At 43.0% G+C, this 13,693-nt stretch overlaps 1 protein-coding gene across 1 annotated transcript in view; it reads left to right on the top strand.

The window, feature by feature from the left end:
- Positions 1 to 13,693, top strand: part of LOC104406789 (voltage-dependent N-type calcium channel subunit alpha-1B-like) — a gene marked incomplete at its 5' end in the record, with an annotated part of 286,797 nt that overhangs the window by 6,290 nt on the left and 266,814 nt on the right. The window contains 1 exon segment of the mRNA XM_010015879.1: positions 396 to 535. Coding sequence (XP_010014181.1) covers positions 396 to 535 — 140 coding nt within the window.

Here is a 13,693-nt window from a genome sequence, read left to right as displayed (position 1 = left end):
TGGGGTGAAACAATCAGAATAAAGGCAAATAGAGTTGTGAAAAATGTGAAAAAGTCATGCAGCTCCAACCCCCTCCCATGGGCAGGGACGCCTCATACTAGACCGTGTCACCCAGGGCTCTGTCCAACCTGGCCTTGAACACAGTAAAAAACTTCTTCCTTATATCTAACCTCAGCTTCCCCTGTTTAAGTTTAAACCCATCACCCCTTGTCCTATTGCTACAGAGAAACAATAATGAGATCTTCTCTCTGCTTAGCTCCAGTAAACTGAAACCCTTTGGTTCACAGAGCTGAAAAGGTCAGGAAGTTAGTGCATGTAGTTGTTTGTATGACTCTTGCTATCAGTGCGGAATTGTAGGTATCTCCTTGACGCCTTTGGGTTTTATTCTTTTTCAGGATGACACTGAACCATACTTTATTGGAATATTTTGTTTTGAAGCTGGTATAAAAATCATCGCTCTGGGGTTTGTTTTTCATAAAGGCTCTTACCTCCGAAACGGTTGGAATGTGATGGATTTTGTTGTGGTCCTCACGGGGTAAGTGACCTCCTCTTGCTCCGAGTTCCAAGTTTAAGGGGGACTCTTGCTTGGATTTGTGTTCGTTTTTTCAACTATGGGTTGGGGTGGGAGTGATTTTAGTGAAACTGTACAAGGAAACTGAACTTCTGACCATACTGTTTTAAAACAATGGCTATTGTGCTGATTGAGTCACTTTTAAAGTGTTGTTTGAACCAACTGCAAAGAGGTTTGGAGGACAGTATATATGCTGTGGTGTATCTTATCTGGATGTTTACCAACATTGCAGGTTCTAGTTGCCACTGGGTACTTTAACCTGATTTAAATCAATCTGTCTTCTGACATCACAGGATAACTTTAAAAGTCAGCACGGAGCGAGCTAACAAATTAAATGCATCCCATTTTTAAGCTGTTACAACTTGGAAATCAGTGGAGTTTGTGCAAGAATGACTTTGGTCTGCTATAAAAAAACCCTTTTCTAAAACTAATTCAAAGAGAGTTACGTGTCTTACAGATGGAGCTGAAAATGTTACCTGTGTGTTTTGTACCCTGGCTTGAAATGATATCCCTAATTTCTCTCTTGGAAATGCTCACGATATTTTTCTGTTATGCATTGCAACAGTTTTAATATCTGTTTATACAAATACAGTGTAATGCTAGTGGGTAACGAAAACACAAACACTAAGTAACACGGTCTACAAATTGTGCTTTAAAGCTCCAGAGGAAATGTTCCAAAGGTCTGCATGAGGTCCTGATCTTGCAGCCTTCATCTTGGAAGGATTTCAGTTAGTTTTTCCCCCAGAAAACTGCAGGATGGCTCTTGTTATTAATACAAACTCATTCCACACACCTCTGCTACCGTCTACACTGAACATCTCTGTTCTTTGGTCTGGTTAGTGGTGTAGAGTAGGATGCTGTTAGGAAAATGCTTGTGTACATATATAAGTGTACTCATTAGATGCATTGTCACTCTATTTCTGTTCGCATTCAGTGTACCATGTGATATAGCAATTGAGGGGCCAAAGGAAATTCTTTCTGTATTGAGAGGAAGAAAATAAATATGCAGGTCGTGATCCTCCTGCTGCTGGGGCTGGATGTTTAATCAATAGAAACTTCAGTGGAGTCACAAGGAGAATCAGATTACATGCTTGGAAGCATAGGGGGTACCAGGATGAAAAGAGAATTAGCACAGATGCTACAATTACTCGCACCGATGGTATGTTCTGATTCCTAGTGAGCACTATGCCCTTTTGTGTGTTTAAAAACAATTAAATAAAAGAAAGCCAAGTCCCTGATTCTAGAAAGGACTTTGGTGTGTGGTTTGATTTATCCTTCAGTAAAGCATTCAAGTACACGTTTGAATTCAGCTGACTTCAGTGGTTCTGTACTGAAAGTTAAGGCTGTAATAAAAGCTTTCTGAATTACAGCCATATTGGTATTTGTTTAGGCATGTGTTAGATTTTTTCCGTAAACAGAGGTCAGGAATCAAAATAGATACATGGGTTTTGAACCGCCTCGCTATGACTGAGATGGTAAAAGTTTTGCAAGAGTAGCTGAAACCTCCTGTGTGTGCCATGATTGTGGAATCACAACTGAGTGTGTGATGCTGTATGTGTGACACCAGCATTTACTGGTGCTGGTTTTATTGTGAGTGCTGCTTGCAGAGCTCTTTGATCTCAGAGCATAATTGTGGACTATCAGCTTGATTAGACAGCTGGAATAGGAACCCTGTTGCCATCTGCAAACATGCGTAGTCTTTTGAAGTACAATCCTGTTAACGTCAAAGCTGCTGGTTTCCAATGGTGATGCTAGCTGGGCTGTATTGAAATTGTCTTGTACATGGACTTCCCACCAGGCAGGCAATGCAGGGAAGGCAAAGTGTAAACTGGTCGACATTAAGTCCAAGAGTCATCTCCACTGAGGAAATCACAGACCTCTAATCCTATAATTCAAAGGCTGGATTTACAAGACACTTGAGTTCATGCCCAATTTTTGGTGTCTGGGGAGTGTGTGTGTGGGGCTACTGAAAATAACAGGGTTACTCATGTGCTTGGCTAGATAAATGCTTTTCTGAGTCTGGGGCTGTATTTCCAAACCCAGTAATGAAGTGGAAGGACCTACAGTAGAGAAATAACACTGAAATATCTGCAGCTTCACATGAGGAATAGAATTACTGTTTTCACAGTGTTTTCTCTGTAGCCTGCCGTGTTTTGCTCTGAATTTCCTAGATCCTTATTATGTTCTTAGCTCACTCCTGTGCTGCCATGGGTCTGTGCTAGAAAGCAGAAGCTCCTCTTCCCTGGGCTTCCTTCACTGGCCAGAAACCCTTTCATCTGCCTATTGCCTGGCTCTGCTAACAAGGTGAAAGCTGAGCAAGGCTGATTATTGGAGACAGACATGATCCTGGCATTCCACATTGAGACTGCTGAGGAAGAACATTTACTACTGACAAACCCAACTGTTTCTCCAGGGAGAGGGTTTGAGGTGGTGACACAAGTGGGACCTTAAATTTCACTTCTGTGGAAGATAGACTGAGATCAGTGTGTTTCAAAAAAAGATCAGGCAGGTTCTGTAATTTATTCTGGAATCATAAAAAAGGACAGTGCTGAACTAGTACTTAATATGTTCTTATAAATATAGATAGGTAGGACATCAGTTTTTGAAATACCATTTTACTACTCTATCCAAAGCTTCCCTTTGCCATATGTGCAAGCTTTCTGCTTGAAAATGTTACTTCATGTTTCCCAGGCAGTGCTGAGCATTCAGTTCTTAAGCTTCATTTTACAGTGATCTTCAATGTTACAGAGGGATTTTGATTTCTCTTTTTTAATGTGTAGGCATGAAAGATCATGATACCACATGCAGAGTTGTGTACCTGCTAATCCTGTTGAGCGCACATTTGTATTAAGGTAAATGGTGAATGTCAGAAAATCTGATCTCATTTTCAGCTTGTAGCTAAAACCCATGAAAGCCAAGAGCAGCTTTTGCTCTCCTTAACTGTTTCCATAGGAAGAAGGCCAGCCAGTGTCTGGGTGTGTTTTGGAGGAGGCTGTGGGGGAAGGCTCTGCATTTATTGAACTTAGCCTTATGTAAATATTACAGTGATCATGCAGTACCCCTTTCCTTCTGTTTTTCCCAACCCTCTTTTTGCTACTCAATGCGTGGACACTGGCATTGCTGATAAATGCATTTTTAATTTACCTGCAACTATGGACATTTTGTTTGTCAAAAATCAGGCAGTAGAACTTGTTAAATAGAGAATAAATCAGGGCTGTGTTATGTGCAGCCAGGATCAATATCCTATTGAGCTAAGCTTGAATCTGACAGATAGTGGCCCAAAACGGCTTGGTTTGTTGTTCCAGAAAACACTCCCTCAGTTTCTTTCCACAGCAATGCTGTGGAGTCTTTCTCCTTTACTTTCCAGGAAGCACACTGATCCGCTGTTAATAAGGCCATGGAAAACAATAGATTGCTGCTCCTTGAAAGATTTTCTTTGTGATTTTTTTTAGTTGTTTCTTGTAAACTCCTCCAGTTGTAGATGAGTATCAAGAAATGCTGCCCCACTGCGATGTGCCTGTTGCTGTTGTGGAGACAAGTAAATTTTATAGCTCCTATTAATTTTCTTTTCTCATTTCTATGGGCTTGCATTCATTCCAGCGATGACATCGTCCATTAGCAGCTCTAAATCACACAAAAGTGCAGTTTCTCAACTGGCTTGGCACTATATGTTCTCAATGCAATATTCCCAAGGTAGGAGCAAAGGGACTTCTTACTAGATTGTTGCAACCTGTCTTGGGGTGGAAACCTCAGAAATCTTGGGAACAACCCTACACCAAGCCTCTCAGAGGGCAGTGGATGTAGCTATGAGCCTGAATTCAGGGCCTTGAGGTTGAGATCTGTCTGTGTTTGAGTTCATGGGAAGGTTTCTCCCGGTGTCCTGGGCCTTAAAAACTGTTCTACTGCGTTAAACTACAAACCCCTTCTCTAGACGGAGCTGGTGACTGCTAAGGAGAAGAATGGAGAACAAGGCACGGATAAAACAGTCTTTATCTTCCTGATTCCTGAAATTCAGATGTATAGGGATTTTTGAGAAAAAATATGGGTCTGATGGCTTTTAAACCCTGTGGTCCAAGGGGACTGTCCTCCTTGGTTGTGTTTTGGGGCCTGTTGACGCCTCTGGCTTCATCATATCCTGGATAATGTCTCATGTTTTAGTTACGTCCTACAAAAAAAGGTGCTGCTTATGCCTTTTTTCATCACTAACTACCCAAGATTTCCATTGGTGCCTTTTAGGTTTTGTATGGTAAGATCTGGAGAACGATCATTCCTTTTCCTGCATGCTTATGGTGTTTATGAATCTCTAGCTTTTCCCCAGTCAGAGATTTATGCTGCCCAAGCTCCTTTAACCCGAGAGCCTTTCTGTGCACCACTGGCCTGTGCTGTTGCTCTGGTCCTTCCCTAGTTCTATCATATCCTCTTGGAGGCAGCAACCACAACCACGTGCAGAGTTTGGCCAGCACCAAGAGTTGCTAAAGCCTGGTATAAATAACTAGAGCACTTCCAAGGATCGTGCTCTGTCCTTTATGAGCAGAGTTAGGATTTTTGGCTTTCAATCAGCCTGGCCTAAACACTCTTGAAGAGTCCTGGTAGCTTCTTGAGCCAGTTGGATCAGTTGCCTGGCTCTCTGGGTGGGACTGGCCGAGACAGGGTGTGCCAGGCTCGAAGCTGCCAAATGATGTGCACGAAGTCTCTGTGCTGTTACTGATGTCTCAGGCTGTCGGGAACAAATTATAAAAGCTAGAATTATCTTGATTGTCTGGATGACTGAGAAACGTGCTCCTGGTAATGCTAATAATTTGGAAGGTAACACATTTAGTAGCATAATAAAGACCTGTTCATCCTTGATGTTAGCTTTGCTAGTTACCAGGATCATCTTAGTATGTGGGCAGTCTAAGATGCTATTCCTGGTGCAGTGTATGAGGAGCAGCAGCAGCCTTGCTTGCAGTGCTGACTGTCAAAGCGAGAGGCATAGGAACCATCCAGCCTGCTCTGTGCAGAAGGCTATGGGCCTCTTATCTTTCAATTCAGGGTGGATATACCTCCTAGATGGGGTGAGATGTGATCACAAGAGTATTTTGGAAGTAGATGTCTGGTTGAGGGCTGGGATTATTAAATAAAAGACATAGACTCCTATAGTCTCTAGCATTTTTTTCTCCACATGCATGTTCCTGTGTATTCAAAATCTCTTAAACTAGCATGTCTGAATTATGGGGTCTTGTGTGACTGGCTCTTGTGTGCTCCCCAAAACATCTTAGTCTTGCCACTTATAGAGCAAAATAGTTAGAAAAGCAAAATGAAAATGAAATAAAACCCTTTGGATACCCTGCCAGCATCACTTTAGCCAGTGTGCTCAATGCTTTGTTTAAAAGCTTTAGATCTAGACCCTGGGGAATAAAGGAGCAGGGAAATGCAGATTTCTCTCTGCTTTTATGACATGGAACTTCTGGCACTTGTGAGCTAGAAAGCAAAGCTGGGCTGCAACAGGAGTTGGGAAAAGGGATACATTGAGAGACAAGCTTCATCTTGATTAGTTGTCACAAGGAAAACAAGTAATCCTCTTTGTACAGTATGGGTGGTGATGGACTAAGGCTGATTGCTATTAGCACTGTGCATGAGTCATGCCAAGAGCAAAGCCTCTATAGATTTTAATGGAGCTCATCCTCGTTTTCAATTTCTTTTATGCTTCAGTGATGGATAGAGACTTGCTGGTTCGGAAAAGCTGAGGGTACCTTCTGCAATCAAATCAGATAAAAAAAATCGGGCAAGGCAAAGGGAATTTACCTGTTTTCCTGAATGCAAGTGTTAACTGGCAATCTGGCTGGTGTATGGGGGCAGTAACGGAGGAAGGCAAGTAACCAATTTTTTTTTGAGGCAGAGAAAATGAGTGGTTAGTAACTGGAAGGGAAGAGGGTGTGTGAGGTCTCAGTTTCAACAGTCAAAAATAGTTTGAAGTTCTTCTATTTTCTGTCCCTTGGCCATCTGGGCTCTTGGGGAGCTGAAGAAGCAGTTTCCTTCAAAGGAGATGATGCTGGACAGGGAGGAAGGATTTTTGGGCTCTAATCCCACCTTGGCAGATGTCCCTGTTCCCTTCTATGTGCTATTATAACCAGTTTTGCCCAGTGGGGCATCAGGATCCTTGTGACTGGAGCTTGCTTTCCCTCTGGGCTTGTTTCACCTATCAAAGGGGGTCCCAGGTCATGCTGAGACTGCTGGAGTGTTAATCAGGGCTCATGTCTTTTGTTGTTACTTGTAGTGGCTTTTGTGCACTGAGTTTGGTGGGGGTGGGAGAGGCAGGTTGAGTTAAGCAGGTGGGTGTGTAATTGTGTGGCTGGTTGCTAAATTAGAAGGAGACTTTCCTGAGCAGAGGAGGACTCTAGGCTGTGCTTGGAGGAAGGCTACAGATGGTCACAGACTCTCAGAGGACCCACAGATGGAGACAGCCCTTCACTGGCAGAAGTTATCCTTGAAGCATGGCTCTGCTCTGGTTGTGGCAAACTGAATATTTCAGGTCAGAGTACTTCTCAAGGGCAAGTAGATAATGGGATTGACATGCTTCTCTCTTACTTTATTAAAAATGACTGCAAGGTATTGAATACCTGGTCTGTGAAGTGATAAATGATGGTACCGCGCAACAAGAAGCCACAAAGTTGAGGCATTGAAAAGGAGCTTTTCTCCCAAGAAAGAGGAAACAAAATCATTTCTTCAGATTTCCATCTTGTGCTGCCTCCCATGTTTTGTGCCTGTTTATGCTTCTTTGAAGCTTTTTGTTCACAAAGAGGGGAGTGTCAGACACCATCTGAGGGCACTTGCATCTTTCTGGCCCATGAGCCTTGAAATTGGACAGCTGTAAAGTAAAGGTGGCCATCCCAAGTGAAAGGGAGGAAAGCTTCCTCATCACAGCCAGGGCTTCATCAAAGCCAGGTAGGATCATTAGTTCAGAGTCCAGAGAGTATTTTTAGCTTTTTATGGCTCTCAAAAGAGAAGCTGGTGACAGGGAAATATTGTCTCTTGTGAGGGAACCAGATGTACCATGCAAAAGCAATTGTGGAGGTGGCAGGTTGGGAAGAGGACTCTGGACCCTGTGATCTGCTCTTAATGTCTGATCCTGTCCTAGCAATCATGTAGTGTGGACATCTGCTTGACTGCTGTTTTCCAAAGGTGGGAAGCATTGTGTACCTAGCTGCTGTTATAGCTGGCTGTGAACACCAGGAATTCAAAACAGAACAACAAATAAAATCGCAGCTATGAAGTGCTTTAATGTTCATTTTCTTACTGCTTCCCTGTTTTAAACAACCCCAAAACCTGCAAGTCCTCTGTGTGGTGTTGAGTGCTGTCTCATGATTAGATGAGGAGGAGTGGGCAGGATTTCTCAGGCTTCTGTTTCTCAAATGTTGCTTCTGCTCCTGTGTCCCAGTTCCCAAGGGGACAGTTTTTGACAGCAAAGTGCTTGCTCATCTGAGATGATAAGAACCTGGCTGCTATTGTTGAAAAGAAGGAGGATTTGGAAGATCAGCCTAGTTTTAATTGTAATCTAATCCTGAGTGCCAGGAGCAACAGTGTCGCGTTAGCATGTGCATCCCAGGATCCACAAATCATCCCCAAGGTTTTGGGTGCTTTGGGGCCATTGCCTTTCTCAGGGCTCTCTGAAAACAGCGGCGAACCTGTGTGAGGGTGGAAAATTGACTTTCCATTTTATTCTTGCTAAACCACTAACAAGGTGTGTAGGATGTCCTGGCCAGGGCAAGGCTTCAGTGGAAGCAGGAGGATGAGTGGCTCAAGGTCTCTGTATAGGTAACCAAAGCTCTAGGGTCAGCATGTGGCATTTGGGTACCTGCAGATGCATTTTGACACCACAGTTGGGCTCTTCCCTTAACTTCTCTGCTCTGAAGGATCTCACTGAATTGGCATAGAGGGAAGGGATCCTCTGTGAATGAGTTTGGTGGGATGGATGGAGCAGAGGGTACTTCTTTGTCCACTCCTGGCTGCATGGGAAGGCTGCTTTTGTGCCATGGGGAAGTCTGGCAGCTTAGGCTGAGAAAGGAGCCTTGCTCCCTATGTGTGGCACATGTCAAACCTGTAGTGTCCTATCCTCACAAAGGAGCATGGCCACGTAAGCAGCGTTCTTCAAATGCATATGAGAAATCTTTCTTTCCTGACATGGCCAACATTAGCTAAATCAATGGCTGATAACGAATATAAGGCTTTGTGTCTCCTCTCTCTCTTCCGTTTTCATGTATCCTGGTGGTCAGGAAAATCATCTTTCCTTTGTCTGAATTTATCTGCTCAGGGATCTCAGGGCAGGATACTGAGGAAGCAGGTCAGGTTTTTCCAGTGGGTATTCTTATTCTGTCAGTGCTGGAGAAGATGCTTTGGTTTCAAAAGCTGGCTACAGGGGAGGGTGTGTTTGTGTAGGTGGTTCTCATGATCAGCTGAAGACTTTTAAAAGCATCCCTATGGAGCAAGAAGTTCAGGTCACTCCTGAGTTAAACCCAGGTTTTAGCCAGTAATGGGTTTAGCTGTTGGCTCAGTTCAAGTCACTTCCTGTTAGGCTGTGTAATATTTAAACAATGAAAAGATCAGAAATAGAGGTTGGAGAGGTGCTTCACTGCAAAGGTTGTTCCTTATGGATGTTTCTGGAGAAAGGCTGAAGCTGACTTCCCTCCTCTGCATCATTAAACATGTAAAAATTCCCTGTAAGGGTCTGTAAAACAGGAAACACTCAGTGTCAGACTAAGAGTTTAGGAGCATGTTGGTGGTCCATGGGGAGGTGCAGAAGTAAAGGAGTGAAGGGCAGAAATGAGCTATTTGGAGGAGACTAAGACTTTCAGCTACAAAATGTCCCTGTCCTGATAATCAGAAATACTTAGTTGGATGTAGCTTGATTCTGGTTCAAAGAGAACTTTAAAGAACTTAAATTGGAGCTCTGAGCTTATTTTCCATTAAAAAAAAAAGAGGAAGATTGAACTGCTTTTTGACTTGGTTCCTCATCTCAAACTTCCTGAACCATGATCCTTGAATAAAGTTTGGGCATGAGAGTTTTAGGAGGAAGGCTGTGGAAATGATTAAAGGGTTGAAGAAATGCCCATTTAAGGAGCAATGAAAAGGCTGAGAGAGTTAAAATTAAGAGGAAAGTCTCAGAAGGATGAGACAAATAAAGAAAAAAGAGAGGAAATCATGTTTATCTATTTTGGCAGGATTCAAAAAGCATCAGTAAAGAAATTGAAGTTTTAGAACTTCTTTATTAATGGAAATGTAATTAACTCATGGAACTCAGCAAGAATTTGTTTCAGCTGAAATGGTCTGTTTTGGGTCTTGAGACGAAAGGAACCTAGAGATCATCTATAGATTCACCACAGAGGAAATGGATTTCTGAAGGAGGGTGATTAGGTCCTTTTCCTGGTGCTCCCTGAAATAAGTGAGGTGGAAATGTGAACAGCCTGTTTCATAATTGTCCTTTCCTTTATCTTGTAATTTCTTCTGAATCATGCTGGAGACATGACTCCAGAGCAGCTATCCAGTCTGTTACAGTGAAATACAGCAGTATATGCCAAGGCTAAACTTCATCTTTTTCTACATGAAACAATGTCAATAGGAGTAGTGGTATTCCATCACTTGATGTCTGATTTAAAGATCAAACGTCTTGTTGCAAGCTGTGCTGCAGCTTAGAGAGAAACTTCAATACTCTAGTGCAGTGTTAAGTGTGCCCTTAAAACCTGCAAACCTAAGCTTCAGGGAACGAGCTGGGTTTGAAAACTGTCACTCATTTTAAATGAATCCAAGGTGGTTTCTAATAATATAGATGATGCTTTGATAATGGTGTTCTGGTTTTCTAGAGGACTGAGGTATGACACCATCAAGCCAGCTGCTGCTGAAGTGTTACTGCTTTCTTTTCATGGTGGAACATCCCCTTCGCCTTGATTTGGGAGGAGAGGATTCTCCTCAGCTGTGGTCTGCAACCTTTGCATGGCTTGGAACATGGAAGAAGATGCTGGCAGGTGAAGTTTTCATGTCAGGACGGCCCTGTCCTGAATGTGGCTTCAGTAAGACCTGAAAACACATCCAGCTGCCAGAAGTTGGGCATGAAAGCTCTCGTGTTGGGTAGGAGTATCAACGAACTTCCCTCCCAATGCCAAAGACAAATGTCTGCTGCTTTTCTGGCCTCCAGTACTGGATGAAGGGTGGCAGTCAAAAGCCGTGTAAAGTGGCAGTAAGCTACTTCTGCACCGTGAAGGAATGTGCGGTGTTGACTGGTACATTTGGTGGTAGATGGGTAGCAGCTTTCTTGATGTTCATCAGGAGTAGGTCTGGGGAAAAGACTAGATGAAAGACTCAAGCCTTGGCCTGGTAAATACATACGCTGTTTCACCCTGGCTGCTATCACTACAGGACAAAGACTGAAGTCCAGCAAACTCCTTAAATGTCTTTTTAATCCTATTCTTTTTAAAAGCTCATAACCATGTGCTCCAAGTAGGTGATGCTTTATCAGTCCAAAAACATTTAAGCTGATAACATCAGTATCCTCATCACTGACCTATGCAGATTATCTCTACCCTGAGAAACATATGCTGTAATAAAAAGCTTTACCTTTCTTGCCTTCTGATGCCAAATCCCAGCCTTGTTTAGTCACTCCTTGGGCAGAAGCACTACGAATTCCTGAAGTTCCTTGATCAAACTTACGTTCTAGCCTGGACTGGCTGGGTAAATCCTGAGCTTGTTCTTTTTTTCTACTAATGAATAAAGTACTGAAATTAGTTAGGTACAATGTAAGAAGCTCTGGAAATATGAAACTTGGCTACTAGTTGTGGAAAAGGTAAGACCACTCCAGGATCCGCTAACTCTTCTAATAAAAACCACTATTTTTTTACCCTCTCAGGTTACAATATTAAAGCTAATTATAACAAGTATAAAATTATGGTAACCCCTGGCTTTCACGAGAGGTGAAAAGGACAAAGGAAGCTCAGCAGGATCCATTTTTCTTGCTTTAATTGGAAGGTATGAAAGAACATGAGTCTATAGCAGCAGATAATGCTGTGTATGAGACTGATCCACGATAATACAGTTTGAGTTCTCTTGCCTAGCAGATTGAGCAATGGAGTGGGATTTGGGTGTCCTGTTTTTCCCTTCTGCCCATGTCATTGGCTAATAAAGGATTTTAGGCCATTGATTTTCTGGTTTGTGTCCACATTTCTACCTCTTCAAAAATGAAGATGAAATGTTGCTCAGATTCGTAATGTACTAGTAAAAAAGGCTGGATGACAGTATTGAAAAGAAATGAGTTTAAAATGTCTCAAAAGAAGTAAAAATAAGTCTTTAAAAATGTTGAAATCAAGTGAGGAGAATTTGAATCAGAAGTAAAATAGATGGTAACAGCATAATCTTCTAGAAATGCAGATGCTCACTCACAGTGAGTGGGAGAATCTTGCATGGAGCTCAGTGTTCGTGTACCACGGGGAATGTGTCAAAACGATGGCGTGCCACACAGGGGAAGTTGCAAATGTGGGTGTCTGTCAGATTTTAACCTGAGGAAAGATTGGACCTTTGGGGGAGGTGACATCCTTTGAGTCAAAATGTCCAGAAGTATTGTCACTGATTTGCTGGGGAATAAAAAAAGGAGTGGCTTCACTGTTGCTGGAGCAGAAGTGGCTGAATCGAGAAAGAGGAATGTCATCCGTGGCAAACTCGGTCTTCAGGGTAGCATCCTGGCTTCAAATTGTTTGAACCATGGGTAGTTGAGAAGATATGGCTCATGGTGCATACAGGGAATGGATAAAAGGGAGGAGTTGAAGTCCTCACTTGCTCACCTTACAAGCCTCACTTATTGCTGGGAAAGCAGCAGTGCTGGAACCATTGCCTATAACCTCTTGCCAGATTCAGCTGCTTGGGTTTCAAAGGCCTGATCTGAGGAATCAGCCAATGCTGTTTGGCATGAAGGAGCCCAGAGAACAAAAGCAAGCAGGACATACATTTTGTTTTCTTCCCTTTGAAACCTGGAAGACCTCCAGCTTATCAAATAGTATTTCTGCTTCTGGTCCCTCTAGAGCTGCCCTCTGGTCTTGTTTGTATAGCAGGGATGAAAAACCCTTCCCTTGTAATTACAAACCTCTTGTCTCTAGTAGTGGTAGGATCAATGCCATGTGAGGTGGAATATGAGGAATCAGTATCCCTTTTCCACAGGTCACTGTAGTACCTCCTTGCCCATTAGGAGGAATGGAACAGCCCCCCTGCATCTTTGGAATCTTCTGTTCCTCAGGAGGAAGGTTTGGGTGAGGTTTAATTTCTATCTAATAGCCTGTTAAAATCCTCATGTCGTTTCTTTGAGAATGCCATTAAAAATCAATTACATTAATGGGGCTCAGTTGGAGATGTTCTGAAATATGGACAGGATCAAGAAAAGTGACTTTGCAAAACACGGCCTTTGGTGCTGCAGACATTTTCTCTGCTTGATCTTCCCAGCCATATGTATGGACCAAACCTGATCTTTGTTTTCATCAGTTCTGGAGAAGCTGACCTAGCTGTTCAGGAACCAGTGGCAAATGTCCTACACCATGCTGTGAACGCACTGCTGGTGGGGTTAGGAGGGAGTAATTCTCTTGCCTTGTTTTAGATGATGCTCCAATGATACAGCTGGGCTGCTTGCTTGAAATTACCCCAGCATCACTATCAGCTCTAGGAGCTCCTTCAGGCCTTGGTCATCCAACACTGACTACACAGCAGATATCTGCCACCTTAGAGGTGTCTGGTACTCCTTGATGCTGACATTGCAGTGTGTCCATGAGCTTATGTCATTGTATGACAAATGGTCTGCGTTCTCTGGTCCTGAACATAAAGACTATCCAGTGGCTGGACACTAGGTGGGGTGAATGGAGATGAGCTTTAACGCATGACGGCCAGCACAGGCTGGGTCACTTGGCCCCATGTGGGAAATAACAGCATGCCCCAACTGTGAAAGGGTGTTGAGAGGATGAATGTGTTGGAGCACCTTTAGTAATTGTATCCTCCAGTAAGGGAAAGCCTAGAACAACTTCTGAAAGGTTTGTGAACTAGCTCTTTTGGGCATTAGGAGGTGGTATCTCCACAGCCTGATGCTCCAGGGGTATGAGAAGATTGAGACAAATGCAC

This window comes from Nestor notabilis, unplaced genomic scaffold (assembly GCF_000696875.1).
Source record: "Nestor notabilis isolate BGI_N333 unplaced genomic scaffold, ASM69687v1 scaffold5096, whole genome shotgun sequence".
NCBI classification, from domain to species: Eukaryota; Metazoa; Chordata; class Aves; order Psittaciformes; family Psittacidae; genus Nestor; species Nestor notabilis.
Note: the sequence above shows the minus strand (reverse complement) of the source record. Positions and strands in the feature narration are given on the sequence as shown.